This window comes from Hippocampus bargibanti, linkage group LG12 (genome assembly GCF_051943395.1).
Source record: "Hippocampus bargibanti isolate YZ-2025 linkage group LG12, ASM5194339v1, whole genome shotgun sequence".
Taxonomy (NCBI): Eukaryota; Metazoa; Chordata; class Actinopteri; order Syngnathiformes; family Syngnathidae; genus Hippocampus; species Hippocampus bargibanti.
Genome location: NC_142745.1, coordinates 16307180 through 16324189, shown reverse-complemented (window position 1 = coordinate 16324189; position 17010 = coordinate 16307180). Strand labels below are relative to the sequence as shown.

Sequence of the window (17010 nt, the reverse complement as noted above, 5' to 3'; positions counted from 1 at the left end):
ACAGCTGAAGCTGAAACAAAGCACTAACACTGAAAAATTGAAATGCTGCCCCCTTGTGGAAAAGAAAAAACATTGCCAGAGGCCATGGCCAGCACTTTATCAGCACCCAAGCTTAAAAAAAAACAAAACCCGAACAAATTCGGGAATGGTGCTTTACTTCATATTTTCAATTCCCGAATAAATTTTTGAATGAGCTCATAAAATTATACCATACTCTGCTAAAAATAGGAAAAATATCATGTTTTTCCTTTGTTTTGGTGTAAAGAAGCACAAGAACATTAGGAAAATATTGACATTTAATGAACTATCCTTTTACAAAACATTTCATGAAACACCTCATATTTCCTTAGACAAATGTGCAATTTACTTTTATCATTCACAAATATGCATTGCAACTGATCCCACTGATTGTACAAAGGCACAAAACTTTAATTGGTACTGAAAAATATAGTAATGCACTTTAAAGATTAAAGGGCAACCGACGTCACTTTTTTGTTTTTTAACTGACATCACTAAAACGTTTTATAGCATCTAAAATACCCAAAACACGCAGTAAGATATTTTTATTCAAATGAGAAACACCAATAAAAATGACTTAAAGTGTCCCAGTTCGTGATGTCACGCCAAGACATCTTGCATTGCTGGAGAATCAAAACAATGGCTTCAGATTCGGAGAATATGCTTTGCAATCGAATAAAGAATTATATGTGCCATTTTGAGGCAACATTGGGGGAAAATCTCTCACCCAAAAAAAAGAGGCACAAAATGGCGACCTCGAGTGGCCACCTCCGCTTCCACAGGCTGATAAATTCCTTATATGGAGCTTGGATGCCCTCTTCTGTCGGCTTTTGGTTGCAACACGTTTCTCAGACCAAACATGTACAGCAAAATCCATTGACGTTGATGAAGGACTGCTACAATGTGTCTTTTTTCGGTCAGGGGGTCCTTTCATGACGTCACGTACGGACTCGTCACCAACTCAAAAACAAGACTTCCTGAATATTCAGAGCGAGTCTTAAAACGTAAAATATAGCTATATGCGGTGGAATCTTATTAAAATACGGCCAGTAGAAGTCATTTGAAGCCGTTTTACAAATTATGGACACAACTCGTCGGTTGTCCTTTAAATGAGACTTTTAAAGAAAGGGAATTTTTAAACCACTTACACATACGCATATAAAATCGAAATGTAATCCCTGCGTACACCTTAAAAACTAAGGAGAGTGATTTCAAATGTGTAATGAAGAAAGTGTTCACCTGTCCTGTAAATCTGTAAACTCCATACATGAAACATACATACACATACTATACATACTGAAAACGTATGAAGTTGTATGAACAGCAGAATTCCATCACAGAAAGTTTTGAAGCTGCTGACTAACATTAAAGTGTGGTATGGCTGGCTGTGGGCAATGTTGCTGTCGCTGAGAAGTTTGTCAAACTGACGATGGTTCAGACCTCTGGACCGGATGAAATTTACAGCGCGAACAACCACCTCCATGACGTACGTGGTCCATTTTCAGCGACTTGCAACACAATGCCTCCTGGTGCAAAATACAGTGAAATGTCCAGAAGCGATCTCCTCCATTAAGGGCTCGTACTTTGTCTTTGAACTTTGTCGCGACACCTGCTTTCTTTCCGAACATGGATGACAGGTAGACAGGCTGACAGCGCGGGACCAGTCCACTCCAACTCTGTCCAATACAGCAACGACAGAGCCAAAAATGTCCTCGGCTGTTGTGGTGTCCATCATTGGCACCAACTCAAGAAACTCTTCAGTAACAGTCAATGTCTCATCAACTCCTCGAATAAATATGGCCAGTTGGGCCACGTCTGTGATGTCAGTGCTCTCGTTAATTGCCACGGAAAATGCAATAAATCCTCTCCGCTATAGTATTCCTCGTCAGGCTAATATTGGCAAAAGCTTGTCGCTTCTCGGAACATACAAGTTCAGCCGCCTTCATCATGCATCGTTTAACAAAGTCATCGTCGAAATACGGCTTCGATGCTAATGCTATTTCGCTAGCAATTCGGTAGCTGTCTTTACCGCTGCTTCACTGACTTCTCTGCTCCGGATGAAAGTTGACTGCTGTTTCCTCAGACCCTCCAGCAATTCGTTAATTTTTTCTCTCCTCAGTTGTCCTTGCAATCCGTCATATTTTTCGCTGTGATGAGTCTCGTAGTGGCGTCGAATATTATACTCCTTCAATACCGAAACTTGTTGTAAACACACCAAGCACAAAGGTTTTCCGTGCATCTCTGTAAATAAATAGGACGTGGTCCATTTTTCTTTGAAAATTCTACACTCCTTATCTACTTTTTTCCGTTTGGATAACGACATTTTGGCTAATGAGGGTGTAGCGAAGAGGTAGAGACCAAGGTATTAACAGCAGATGGTGCATTGACACCGTCTGCTGTTTTCAGTCTGTCTCAGTGATGCGGCGTGTCTTCTACTCTGATGGAAAGAGTGTGCCCCTTAGCAGATAATACATGAATTGCAGTGAATTAAAAATATTAATTCCATGTCTTTTATGCATTTTTCCACTTTCAAATTATCCTGCGGGCCTGATCGAACCTCCTTGGGGGCCGGTTCCGGCCCGCGGGCCGTATGTTTGACACGCCTGTTCTACGACAACTGAAAATTCTTTTCTAAGCGCTTTCTGTATTTCTTCTTCTACTATAACTCAAAATTATTCTCTAAGAGCTTCCTGTATTTCTTCTTCTACTATAACTCAACATTCTTCTCTAGGAGCTTGTTGGTTCTCACAGGTCAGTCTTGGTACTCCCTGGTACGACGAAATCTGGTTTGGGGACGGAGACTCTTAATTGCCAGTGAAAATATTGTTTTGTGGGTGCACTAATATTGCACATGACAATTCAGGTTTAATATTTTGGCATCGTGTTTGGGTTCTCTCACATTCAAAGAATGAGTTAAAGATCTTTTTTTCTCACTTTTTTTTCACAACTCACTTTCATGCTCCCATTGTCATCGTCGTCGTCGTCATCCTCCTCGTCCCGCTTCTTCTTCCTGGGCTTGCGCTCTTTCTTTTCCTTGGGCTTTTTCTTTTTTTTCTTAGAGGGACTGAACATGCTGCTCTCGCTCCCGGACCCTTGCTCGGGACGCTCCCCCTCGTCCTCCTCCGCTTCAGATGCCCGGTCGTGCTCGCTGTCTACGCTCAACTGGATGCCTTCCTAAGGACAAAATGAGAAGTGTTCAGCTTTGGGCCATTTTAGGAAAGATGGAGGGAATATAACAGTCAATTTCTTATTACAGATTGAGCGATGAGAACTCTAACTGAGCCCATGCTGCCCCAAATACAGTAAAGTCTCGTTATATCGATATTCAAGGGAGTCCTTGGTTATATCGATATAACCGGGACTATCGATATATCCGACCCTGTTTGCATGTAATTTTCTCCGTGCGTGCATAGGAATAGTATCGATATAACCGGGACTATCGATATATCCGATATCGATATAACGAGACTTTACTGTAGTAGGAAATGGCTTCAAGGGTTCTCAATTATATTTATTAGCCCATCAATGCCATTTCCCATTATCTGTTCGCATTAAGATAGCATATAATAAGGTTGTTTTAAATGGCAAATATATAATTGCTTATGTTATGTTTAGTTTGACAGCTTCAAATGGGGGCTGCAAAACAGATTTTTTTGGAGTGGAGAAAGGGGGTATTTTGAACATAAAGAATTGCTAATGTATCCATAACGCTATAATCGTAAAACAACAAATCTCATGGTAGTCTTTTTTGCACGTAAAGGAACAAAGAGAACCTCTCTGTCATGTAAGCGATGAGACATCTGGAAGGCTGCATGATTCAACAGCGGCCAGGTGCTTTTGTGCAAGAGAACACATCCACGATGTGTGTGTGTCTGCGTGTGTGTGTGTGTGTGTCTGCGTGTGTGTGTGTGTGTGTGTGGGTGTGTGTGTGTGTGTGAGTGCATGTTTGTTCCAGTCTTCATTGTGTGTGAGTGGGTGTCTATGTAAGCGTATTCATGCATTTGTGTTTTCCTTCCTCTCACATCTGCATGTATTTTTTTCACTCTTTTTTATATAACACACTTTTTTTGTATATATTAAAGCGTAGTGTGTGTGTGTGCGTGTGCGTGTGTGTGTGTGTGTGTGTGTGTGTGTGTGTGTGTGTGTGTGTGTGTGTGTGTGTGTGTGTGTGTGTGTGTGTGTGTGTGCAGCCTGTTGCTTCCATAACACACGCGCACACACACACACACACACACACACACAGTTGCGGGCGTTTTCACTCCGTGGCGCAGTGGAAAGGTTCGTATTGCCGCAACGCCCGCCAACCCTATACCAGCAGACTGGCAGTGTTGCCACGGCAACCACATTTGAGCAGTCTCTCTCTCTCTTTCCACCACCCTCCCTACTTTTGGTGTCATTCATCAAAATGCACACACATACACACAAACACACACACACTCACACACACACACATATTAACCCCCTACCCTACTGTTCATTTTCCATCATTTCCTCTGCTTGCACATCTCACCCCTATTTAATTTTCTTCTCTCACTCCTTCCTATCCTTCCATTCACCCTGCACAAATACGTACGCACACACACACACACGCACACTCACACAGCAGCTAATAGAACAGCACCATCCAATCACATTGCTCCGCATAACGAGCTTGTTATGCAGAGGCCTGCGCTTCTCCGCCAGCCACCACCGTCTAGACAAATCTCATTTATGCATAAGTAGAAAAAGAGGAAGAGGGTGGAGGTGGGGAGTAAATTGAAGAGTCTAAATGGAGGACGGGAGTAAGGCTGAAGAAACGAACCGGAGGCACAAGTGGGGGGCCAAAGAAGACAAAAGAGGGTGGATGGTTGGCCCCCTCGGAGAGAGAACAATCAGATAACTGCTGATAGTCTAATCAAATTAGATGCTCCGGCGTATTGGTTCCGCCTCGGAGGGGAAGACTGCAGTGCCGAGCGCACGCCGGCGAGCCAATGAGCACGCGAGAGTGAATATTATGGTCGGATCTCCAAAACAAGTCTTTGTCCTCACAGCTCAAGTGTAAAATCAACACGGCTGGGCTGATCTGAGACTCGCTTGGAAAAAAGCCTCTCTGGGCTCCACACTGTAGGGCCTTTGTTTCACTCGCTGCCCGTTGGATGAACAAGGAAATCCCGACTGGGATTCTTGTGGCTAACGGAGGGAAGGAAGGAATGAAAGTGAAGTGGTTGAAGATGAGGCGAGTGTCACTGGATCATGACACCTTCGCTTGAGAGCTTGGTTGGATTGATGGCAGGCAGTTTGAAGGTCGGATGTGGCTTCCCGCATATTTCCAAATCTTATTCGTTTCAAATCTTCAAATGGCCACCGTATCTTCTCTGAGCTCCTCCAAACCAGCCTCAGGTGCCTCAGGTCTGTGAACCAGATACTCGAAGAGGTAGCGGCAAGCCCCCTCACAACCCAAATTTGATTTTTAGTTTGTTTGCTCTTTGTGTGGGTAAACCAGTGGTTAGCACGTCAGCCTCACAATGCCCAAGTACCGGGTTCAATTACAGCTTCGGATTCTCTGTGTGGAGTTTGCATGTTCGTCCTAAGCTTGTGTGGGTATTCTCTGTGTATTCCAGTTTCCTCCCACATTCCAAAAAACATAGATGGCTTGCTGATTGAACACTCCAAATTGTCACTAGATGTAAGTGTGACCACAAATTCTTGTTTGTTTTTGTGTGCCGTGCGATTGGCTGGCAACTGGTTCAGGGTGTCCCCTGCCTATTGCCCAAAGACGGCTGGGATAGCCTCCAGTAGCCCCCGCAGAGCCTTGTGAGAATAGAAGGATACAAAAATATCTATAATAAATAAATAAATAAAGGATATAGAATAAAGATAGAATAAACATATAAAATGAACATGAACATGAACATAAAATTAAAATTAAAATTAAAATTTAAATTTAAAAAATACAAAATAAATACAAAAGATGAATAAAAAGTAAAACAAAAAATTAATGGATGAATGGACTTGGGTGGGTGGATGGATGGATGGATGGATGGATGGATGGATGGATGGATGGATGACGGATGGATAGATGGACAGGTGGATGAATGATGGATGGATAGATGGATGGATGGATGGACGGTGGTATGTAGCATTAAGCACAGTACAGCTGCTAGCTAGTATGTACATATATGAGTGTGAAGCACAAAGTATGTATCTGATCACCTCCTTTTTTCTCTTTTTGATTTTAGCCACTTTTCCCTCCTTCATCTTCTTGCTTTTCTTCTTCTGCTGCTGCTGTTGTTGCTTGAAGGAATCGCCTTCGTCCGAGAAGAAGCCGCCGATAGACGCCAGGGGCAGCGCAGTGCGCGCGTCCTCCTCATCTGTAAACACAAAACAACGTTAGGCCCGTTCCATCCAAAAGTGTGCGTGTTAATGGCCGCGGGAGCGACGTGTCCGATTATGACGATAATCGCTTGGGAGTGAATGTCAAGCGACAGTTGTGAAAATAAAATGTCAGAGCTGAGAGAATGGAGCGCGAAGTGGGGAAACGGGGGACTGCCTTGCTCGGACCCCAGGCCAGCTGAGAGATTCCCAGCTGGAACTTGTCAAAGCATCTGGGTACAAATGAGACCACTTGCCGAGCCGGGCAGCCCGCCTCGTCGCTGTCTCGGACTGACGACGTGGCTACGAACGCGCGACATGAATAACGCAACGCTTGGGATGGACCTGCCAAGATTCGTCCGCCTTGGGGTCCAAGAAGACTGGGCTAAACAAACAGTTTAGCGGCGCGAGCAAGAGGGAGACCCACTCACATGGTCACACATCACATTCCAGACGCATCAGGAGTCGCCGCTTCTTCGAGTGGCCACATGGAGACGCTTGTTTACAGTCGCTGGGGGGCCCTCGGTTAGTCACAACTGCCATCTGGATGTCAACGTTTGAGCTGTGCAGTCTGCTGCTCGCTTCTCTTGACTATTTCAGTCAAGCCACAAATATTCACATTTTTGTCTTTGTTTTTTGGGGGGCCAAGCTAGCCTTGGCTACTGGTTCAAAACCAGGATGTGCCATTTAGCAGACGGTGACACCGTTAGCTCATTCTGATCCATACATCCGACAAAAATCAAAGCAGCTCTGCCGTCCTCAAGCTGCTTTAGAAATAAATAAGATGTTGCCTCCAAAGTACGAATACATGACGGGGCGTCAGGGACTTCATTCAGGATAACTGTATGAATGTTGCTCTCACACACAGAAGCACATGCACACACACACACATATAGGCTGAAAACTTCTCGCAGGCACTACTCAAACACACTTTAAAAAATTAGAAACAGTACAGAAACTCTCTTATACTCGTCGACTCACACATAGGTTGTAAAGCTCTCACAGACACTACTCAAACACACTTAAAAAAACACGATGAAACAGTACATAAACTCCTAGAGACCCCTCCTAGACACACACACACACACATACATATACACAAAACGAAAACACTCTCATGCACTCACATACAACTGAAACATTGTAATGCACAACACTCAAACTCTCTCACAATCACAACACAAATACACTAAATAAACTTACCAGTACTCAGAAACAGGACAAAAAGTCTCTCATATTCATAGACACACACACACACACATACAGGCTGAAAAGCTGTCACAAACACATCTCAGACACATCTCAAACACACCTAAAAAAATACTGAGAAACAGTACAGAAACTCTCTCATACTTGTAGACACACACGCACACACACACACACATGCAGACAAAACTAAAACACTGTCATGCACACCGCTCAAACTCTCTCACATGCTACTAAAAACGCACTCACGCACAGCACTGAAATCCTCTCACACATCACCTTGAAATAGGATTACAGAATGTTTGAGAGATCTCAGTTGGGTATGTGAGATGGTGAGATATTTCAGTGGTGTGTGATCAAAAATTAAAATCAAATTAAAAAAATAAAAAGCGTGCCAGTGTTTTAATCGTGTTCACAAAAGCATTTCGGTTGTGTGTGTGTGAGAGACAATCCAGAATTACATCGCTGACAGCCCTTCACACAAATCACAGCCTCTCACATACAGAGTGTGACAGCAGCAACAATAATTCGCCGCCTTCAACACCTGCCTCGCCTAACACTCAGAACACCCCCACCCTCCCCCTCCCAAGGCCGCTAAATGGCCCGTGACGTCCCATCGGGGAACGACATCTTCTCTCTGCCGGCTGAGCGCGCCGTGACGGGATGGGGAAGGGGCGGGAAAGGGTGAAGGTCAGCAGCAGGTTGCATCACTCACGGCTGCGTTCGGCGCCGGCGGGATAACAAGCCTCGCAAAGCCACGACAGACGACAGAGTCGCTTTTGACCTTCCTGGCTGCGGGAATGGCCCGGTAGAGATTAATGAGGACCACCACCATCAACGCACTGAAGATATTTGGCTCTCGCGTGGAAAATCTCTACTCGATGGGATTTCTTTGGGATCTGGACTAAAGTTTTTACAAGAAAATAAAGATGTGGATCTCAACTGTTGGCCACCTGAGAGGGGCATTTTCTTTGTTGGCCCGCTATCTTAAACTAAAATGAACTGAAACCATCTCACGCTCACTACTGAAACGCTATCACATACAGCCGATATGCTTCCATACACACTATTCACTCATTTACTGCCAGACAATGTGTAAAAATGTGTCCACTCCAGTGCCAGTTTTTTTTGTCATTTTCACTCAAATATCAGGACCCACAGAATATGGAGTTTTAGGACTAGATAAACATTCAATTAAGCGTAAAAAAACCTTGGACGGGTGGTTCTTAATTTTGTTGGAAGCACCGAACCCCACCAGTTTCATATGCTCATTCACCAAACCCTTCTTTCAATGACTGTGCCCACGAACTGCAGACGAGAATGAGCGCTGGACCTCTATGGTGGAGTGTCCACCGAACCCCTGAGACCGACGCACCCAACCCCGAGGGGTCAATTGAACCCAGTTTAAGAACCACTGGCTTAGACTCTCTTCTTTCATCAGAAAAAAAAGAGTTAATTTCCAACTTATATCTGTCTGAAGTTATCTGAACTTGAAATGGGGGGGCGGCTGTACAAAATACAATACAATATATACATATTGATTAATATAGCGCTTTAACAATAGCTGAAGCTTTAACAAAGCGATAACATGGACAAAAGGCAAATACTGCCCCCTCGCGGAAGGGAAAAACATTGAGGTCTGACCAGCACTTTATCTGCACCCCCGCAAGGAAAAAAAAAACAAAAGTTTGAAAATGGCGCTCCATGTCACGCTTTTCAATAAATTAGGGAATAGCAGTGACTGAGTTGAACATGCTCTGAGTCACATTATATCACTAAAACTCTCTCTCGAACACTTCTGAAACAAGGTATAGAAGAGTACGAGGTATCAGTATCGAATCAATACCATCAATAGGTTAAGTTATCGATCGTGATGGCCAAATGAAGCTTCATGAAGCACTTGTGATCATTTTTGACACCTTGAGATGCACTCTTGGCTTCAAGATCATTTTTGAATCGCACTAGCCTTTATCTTAAAAAAAAGTGCTCTATCTCGAGAGAAGCTGCTGATACCAGATATTGATTCTTGAGGGAAAAAAAGATAGGGAATGAGTTCTCCTTGCCAACAGGGGGCAGTTTGACACATTGGCGAATCAAAAAGTATGTCAGAATTTCTGACATTGTGTTAAAAAAAACCGATATGAAATAAAATAATAATAATAATAATAATAATAATAATAATAATAATAATAATAATAATAATAATAATAATAATAATAATAATAATAATAATAATACATTTCATTTATACGCACCTTTCAAAACTGTCAAGGACACTTTACAGTCACAGGATATTTTTTCTGCGGGTGAGCAGCGGCAGTCACACACGCCAGCGTTCACTCAACCAGGAAGTAACATAAAGTAAAAAAACAATAAAGTCGTTTTATTGACCTTTGTGATGGTCATTGATGGCTTGATGGAATGCATAGCTTTTTGCATAAAGTGTCTCAAGGAGCTCTGGGTTGTACATCTTAGAAGTTGTGACATTGCAACAGCAACAGATGCAGGCAGACACACGAGAAATTCATTCATAGCTGGTTCCCTTGCTTGTCTTTTCTCGTCAAATTGTACAGATGGCTTCTGCAGGTTATTTGTGGATCCTGATTGATGGGATATTTTAACCTTGCAGTCCACACTCTGCCTTTGACTGATCAATAACGTTGAAACTAGTCCACATTTCACTGTTTTCTATCCATTTTCTCACCATTTCACTTTAGTTTTTTTTTGTAGCTAGCTGAATAGAAAGAGATCTAGCTCGCATGCTAGCTTGATAGATGAGTATTTAATTTTACAAGTTTGATTTGTTTTGGCGGGCCAGAAATTGGCCCCAAGGCCTGTCCTTTGGGACAAATTGTTCTGACAAATGAATTTACTGCTTTGCAACTGCTGAGTACAATTTTAGAGGTGGACCAAAGAGTAAAGGATTTCTCGTATCGACACTTGCAATGGTATTGGTCTGAAAAAAAAAATGGTAATCTTCTTTTCCTTTCGGCTTTTCCCTTCAGGGGCGCCAAAGCAAATCACTGCCCTCCATCTTCAGAGGTTTGATTTGCATGCTTGCTTTGGCCAATGTGAGCAGCACTAATGAAACCCTTGCACACACTCTTACACATATCGTAAATGCTCTTCTGTGCAATAAATATAAAATAGAGCTGCAGCAAAGACGGAGGCATGCTTAAGAAATTGTGTTGAATGGGAAGTTCTAAGCTCTGCTGACGGCAAGGCAATATTTTAGTTGACAATTTGAAGAGACGTAGGGCGGCAAGAAAAAACAGAAAGCAGAGACGGACGGCCAAGTTCGGCGTCAGACAGCAGCAACAGGGCACGCTAACGTTAGCATGAATGCTTTACTGCCGACAATGCGGCATTTAACTAACCCGGAGGTGGATCAAACGGCGATGTTGAAAAGGCGTTAATAAGAGGGAGGAGACTGAATGTGAATGCAGCTTGGATTGAAACCGTGTCAACTTTCACAGAGAGCGGCCAAAAATAGACACGCTTTCAATCTGGAAGGCGGGGGTGCTGTTGGTGCTGCTGATGTCGCTGGGAACCAGAAAAATAAATCAATACAAAAACATGGCACCACAGTTCCTCATGTAGAAAAAGGTACACGTCCCAAGTGACTCCCAGGGATTCGTGATTTGGTGACACCGATTGGGTTTGCCGTGATTTTGCGGTGTGTTACTTTACAACAGAAGCCATTTCTTGTGAAAGTGGTGTGACGAACGTTAGCTGCTTGCACTATTTGCTTCGGCTCACCAATGCGCTCCTTTTTTTTTACAGTCAATCCGGTTTGTAAACGCTAGTTTTGGTTTTGACTGTGTGACTTTGCAATGGATTGGGTTCTTAAATAAGAAATATGATTCGTAGAAAAAGCCCGGATAAATACAGAGGGTTGTGTCAGGAAGGGCATCCGACGTAAAAGCTTGGCCAAAACAAACATGCCAATCAAACCTCTGATGGAGAACAATGATTCACTGTGGCGACTCCTGAAGGGAAAAGCCGAAAGGAAAAGAAGATTTGTAGAAAAAGTTACATGCATTGAACATGATTAAAAAAAAACGTGACTGTTAAATACATGCAAATTTCCCCATTGTGGGACTATTAACTCATTCGCTGCCATTCCCGAATTTATTCGGGAACAGAAAAGTGTGACGTGGAGCGACATTCCCGAATTTGTTAAGGGGTGCCGATAAAGTGCTGCTCAGGCCTCTGGCAATGTTTTTCCCTTCCACGAAGGGGCAGCATTTGCCTTTTGTCCATGTTACCGCTTTGTTACAGCTTCAGTTGTTTTTAAAGCGCTATACAAATTGTATTGTGATGTATTTTGTACAGCCACCCCCATTTCAAGCTCAGATAACTCCAGACCCAAACAACTTGGGAATTAACTCTTTTTGTCTGATGAAAAAAGAGTGTCTAAAGTTTCTTACACTGAATTGAATGTTTATACAGTCCTAAAACTCAATATTGTGTCGGTATTGCAATTTGAGTGAAAATGACAAAAACCCTGGCACTGGAGTGGACACATTTTTGCACAATGTCTGGCAGTGAATGAGTTACAGGCTTTCTGAAACTGAAGAACATACAATACAACGTATAAATACTGCATTTGTGTTTGTTTTCTCGATAAAGACAAAAATCAGATTCAGTTTTTTCTTTACTTTGCATTCAAATTATTTTAAATACATATGCCGTTTGTAAATCCATTGAATTTTTGTCCGTGTGGGCCCTTTTCATAATTCTCTGTGAGTTATTTTTGATGTATTTGCTTTGAACGCATTACAGCTGTTTGTTTCTAAAAGATTTTGTACTTTGGGTTGTGAGAAGCAGTTTGAGTTGCCTTGTGTTCGAATCGATGAAAATGTTTCTTCAGCCGTCATCTGTACTTCTTTGAAGGTGTCGGACTACTCCTTACAGCGGCTCCACTGATAATAATAATAATACATTTCAGTTCCTATCGTTCTGACTAACGACTGGCCTGATTGCCCCACTTCGATCACCTCATCAGTATTACTAATTCTATGTTGCCTAAGCAGGCTATTGTATGAACGATCCTTGTGGGGGAATTAAAACCGACTCACTTTGCCTTCACAAATCGTTGCTCGATCCAGTAACCTTCCTCATAAAGCCCAACGACAATTTTTAGAAATATACACGTTCCCTGGACAAAGTTGAAATCAGGAAGGCATCAACTTTAAAGCACCCCCCCCCCTCCCCTCTATCCCCTCCGCCCGTCCCTCGCCGTTTACGACACATGTCCACATGCATCATCAACAAGGGGGGACACGAGGAGCATTTCAAGTGGGCTGGACCAAACTTGGGGGAGTGGGGGATAACCTTGCATTTGGGAGGTGCTGGTGGTGACCCAACCGCATCCCAAAACATGCAAGCAGTTTTCTTTTCATTCTCGTTTTGCAGTCATGTAATAAACACCCTCCCCCCACCCGCACGTTTTTCTTCTATGTCCCCCTTTACAAAAGACGCCAGATCGTGCCGAAAAAAACAGCATGACTGTGCGTGTTTTTGCAGCCCATCCCTCCTCCTCCTCGTCGTCCATCTCCTCCTCCTCCCTCTTCTTCCTCCTCGGACAAGCCCTTTCTCTTTGGGCCAGCATTGAAAGCGTCGCTAAATAAGCTGAAGGGCACTCCGCCTCCCCCTTCGTCAACCCTCTCTTTTTTCGCCCGCCTCTCCCTCCCTCCTTCCTCACCTGGCATCTCGTCGTCAAAATCCATGTCGTCCTGCGCCTCGTCTTCATTGCTCAGCGACCCGGGCATCTTGATCTCATCGCCCCCTCCTCCTCCTCCAAAAAGCCCCCTTTTAGGCTGACAATGGTGAAAGTTAACCCTCGGCACGCCGTTCTCCTCCTCCTCCCCTTCCTCCTCCTCCTTCTCCTCCTTTCGCTCTTCTCGTCAGCCGCCGCTAAATCCGCAGCTCTGTGATGAAAACCAAACAGTCAAATGTGATAATCCGTGAATCCGCGCATGTGTCTCCCTCAGCAAAACAAAAAGAAAAAAGACGGCTGCCAGTCTGGAAAAAAACAAGAAAAGAAACACACATTGGAGAAAGAGAAGGGGGTGGTGGGAGAGGAGGGTTGGAATGGAACACACATGCCCAGATTGTGACGTCTGGTCTGTTGCCATGACGATACAGCCCATAATTTTAGTCACAACTAGTTAGGGATGCCTGCAGAGTTCTACGAGTCATTCAAAAAATAATCATCAGAATAAAAATGGATTGGAAACAGCTGCAGACATACGAAGTCATGGGGAAAAAAAGAAATAAAAAAGAGCGCCGATTTAGGAAGCTTTCCCGCCAGACCTCCGCAGAATTGCGCGCCAAACTTCGCTGCTGCAGACTGGAAAAGAAACCCTTACCGGGAGCGCCCCCGAGCGTTCCCCAGGAGAATAGCGAGCCTCCAACCAAGAGCTGCTCATCCAGACATACACTGTCGCTCATGCATGTACGATTCAATTATTTTTATTTATTTACAGGATTTCCAAAGCTAAAGCGGACGCCGAAGGAGGAAGGAGGCAGACTGCCAGGTTGCCATGGTTGCCGCAGCATCAACATGGGATGCCCCATGCACCCAAACGCACTCACAATAATAATTATACATTTCAGGAAGGAAAAGAAGATACTATGGAAATCAATGTCTGTATTGTACATATATTTTAAATATACAGTAAAGTCTCATTATATCGATATTCTCGGAAGTCGGAAAAAATATCGATATATCCGATCCTGCGGCATGTAAATTTTCTCCTTGCGTTCATAGAAATAGTATCGTAATAAGCAGTACTATCGATATAACCGATATCGATATAACAAGACTTTACTGTATATCTATATGTCTATCTATCTATATAAATAGAAATCTGACAACGCCCGCTTCCAAGTGAAAAGTCAAATACGCTGCAGGTGGAAATTCCACACCTCTAAATGTAATGAAATGAAAACAAAAAAAGCAATGATTACACTTCCATCTTTGGGGAGTTTTATTGAACATGGTGTCAGCTTTAGTCTTCGTCTTCTTCCTCGTCGTCGTCCTGGTTGATCTGGAAGTAGCGCAGCTCGTAGCTCTCCTTTGTGTTGGCCACCACCCGCAACCAGTCCCGCAGGTTGTTCTTCTTCAGGTACTTCTTGGTCAGATACTTGAGGTACCTGGTGGGCGTACACCGAGATGAGATGGGGGGGGGTGTGGTAATTATTAAGGAAAAACAAATTTTGACTTGCAATAAGCGGTGGATGGATGAAAAATTAATTCAGTGCTGGGTTAAATTGAAGTTTGGTGACAAGGGTTTCAATAAATAATTAAATAAATGGATGAATAATTAAACAAATAAATGAGCGCACGAACGAATAAACAAATAAGCAAAGAAGCCAATAAATTACCAAATAAATAAATGTCGATCGTTAATATGTGTCGCCCACCAGTGGCAGTAGAAGGTCATAGAGGAGAAAATACGGCGAAAAAAACAGTCATGATAATGAAACAAAAACTCATTCCACTGTGATTTACTTTTTGGAAATTGTGTGCAACCTGTCGATTTGCATATGCACGATTCATAAACATCCACCTGTGCCATTTTTGAAACACTCAACATGGTCACACGATGCCGACAGAAGGAAGAAAAAAAAATTTAGACATATTTTGTGGAGAAACACAAGTGTACCTCTTTGAAAAGGGAACTTCAGAGTTGACAGCAATTTTACTTTTGATCCTCTCGATGGATACCACGCCGCCGCCGAGGCTTCCCGCTTTGCCGTTGACTTTGATCCGCTCCTGCAGGAACCGTTCCTATCGAGTGGAGGATGATTGCAAATGACACGCATGGGACTGTTGCATCCTGCCCTATGGTCCGATCTGAACGGTGGGGTATGATTACTCTGACAGGTGATAATGTTGAGGTGAGTGAAATGATGCCACACTCTACGTGTTTGCGAATACATATAATAACTGCAACACGTAATGCCATGATCATCAAGTACTGTTGTATTTGGAGCTGGGCATTGTCTAAGTCATGGTGTCAAAATCGAGACCCGGGGGACAAATCTGGCCCGCCACATTATTTTATTGGGCCAGTGTAAGCAAATCAAACTTATAAGATCCTATGATGCTTGCTAAAGTTCAAACCAAAATGTCCAATCGTCGTATATAAAAAATTATAAGTCATTATTTTTTACCTCAAATTTGAAAACTAGTTTTTCATTTATTTGTTGTGCGCTCAACATCTAATATGTGTAAGGGATGAAACATTCTAATGGTTTATCCAAATTCGTAACTGCCCCCCCCCCCCCCCCCCAGAGGAAACCATAACTACAATGTGGCCCGCGGCAATAAATGAGCTTGCCACCGTTGGTTCAAGTAGATGACCATCTTTAAAGTGTCAACCTAAACTGTGTACAGTTGAAGCAGTTCCTTTGGCCAGTGTTGCAAAAAGCAAGAGATAAGCCACTCCTGCCCGCCATCGACACCTATCGCATATTTGTGATTAACACCAACTCACAAAGTTGGCAGCGTCCATGATACCATCCTCCACCGGGTGCGTGCAGTCGAGCGTGAACTTTAAGACCTGCTTCTTCCTCTTGCCACCGGACTTTTTGACCACCACGTGCTTCTTCTGGCAACACACAACACACCACCGGTTACATTCACGACGCAAAACTGAAGAGTCAACAAGACACGCGCGAATTGAATGGTTATGGATCGGATTTGCTTCGCCAAACAAGCGACGAGCCTCTCTTCTGTGTGGATGTGGCTAAGCTAACATTAGCAATGACATTTGGGGACAAACTGAATGGCCGAGAAGTGTCAAAACTCTTCTGGTAAACATTGGAGACACTCGGCGACATTGTCGCACACTCCCGTGGGAGAAACATATGATCCTTATCCCGTGTGGACAGTTTAGTTTGGTCGCCTTGGTACTCACAATCGGCGCCATGGCTGACACGTTCAGCGTAAAGGAAGGAGGAGGTGCTACGCATGACGTTTAATACTCGGCTGCGACATCGAACTCGCATCGATGATTCAGTGCTTGATTAAGTCTTCCAAAAGTATTCGTTGATTTTAGGCTAAAATATTTTTTTCGATTTATTTATGACCTTGATTTGAAAAAGTCAACAGGAAGGGACAGATAAGGGCCAATGGGACGAATGAACATTATTATTGCAGTTTTATTTTAGTTGAAATCTCTTCTTTTCCTTTCAGCTTTTCCCTTTGTATTTTATCGATGAGAAGGTTTCTTCATCCGTCATCTGTACTTTTTTGAAGGTACAGATGACGGCTGAAGAAACTTTCTCATCGATGGACCACTCATGTACATGGTCTTATGGAGAATGAGTTATTTTTGCTCAGAGGGACACCCATCTGTCATTCAGGGAGAAGTAGAAGAAAATAACATTTAAAAAGTCAGTGAAAACAGCAGAGGGAACAAA

At 43.3% G+C, this 17010-nt stretch overlaps 2 protein-coding genes across 2 annotated transcripts in view; both read right to left on the bottom strand.

Moving 5' to 3' along the window:
* chd5 (chromodomain helicase DNA binding protein 5) overlaps positions 1–13660 on the bottom strand; it is a 45080-nt gene extending 31420 nt beyond the window's left edge. The window contains exons 1-3 of the mRNA XM_089010701.1: positions 13283–13660; positions 6211–6368; positions 2971–3192 (exon numbers count right to left, since the gene is read on the bottom strand). Of these exons, the coding sequence (XP_088866827.1) occupies positions 2971–3192; positions 6211–6368; positions 13283–13349 (447 nt within the window). The 5' untranslated portion in view covers positions 13350–13660. The remainder of the gene's footprint in view (positions 1–2970; positions 3193–6210; positions 6369–13282) is intronic.
* Positions 13661–14546: 886 nt separating this feature from the next.
* LOC148890730 (large ribosomal subunit protein eL22-like) lies at positions 14547–16547 on the bottom strand. The gene is made up of 4 exons (XM_089009757.1): positions 16506–16547; positions 16083–16196; positions 15249–15373; positions 14547–14736 (listed from the first exon to the last, which is right to left on the bottom strand). The coding sequence occupies exons 1-4, from the start codon at positions 16515–16517 to the stop codon at positions 14592–14594; spliced, it is 396 nt and encodes a 131-aa protein (XP_088865883.1). The 5' UTR covers positions 16518–16547; the 3' UTR covers positions 14547–14591.
* Positions 16548–17010: the final 463 nt, after the last annotated feature.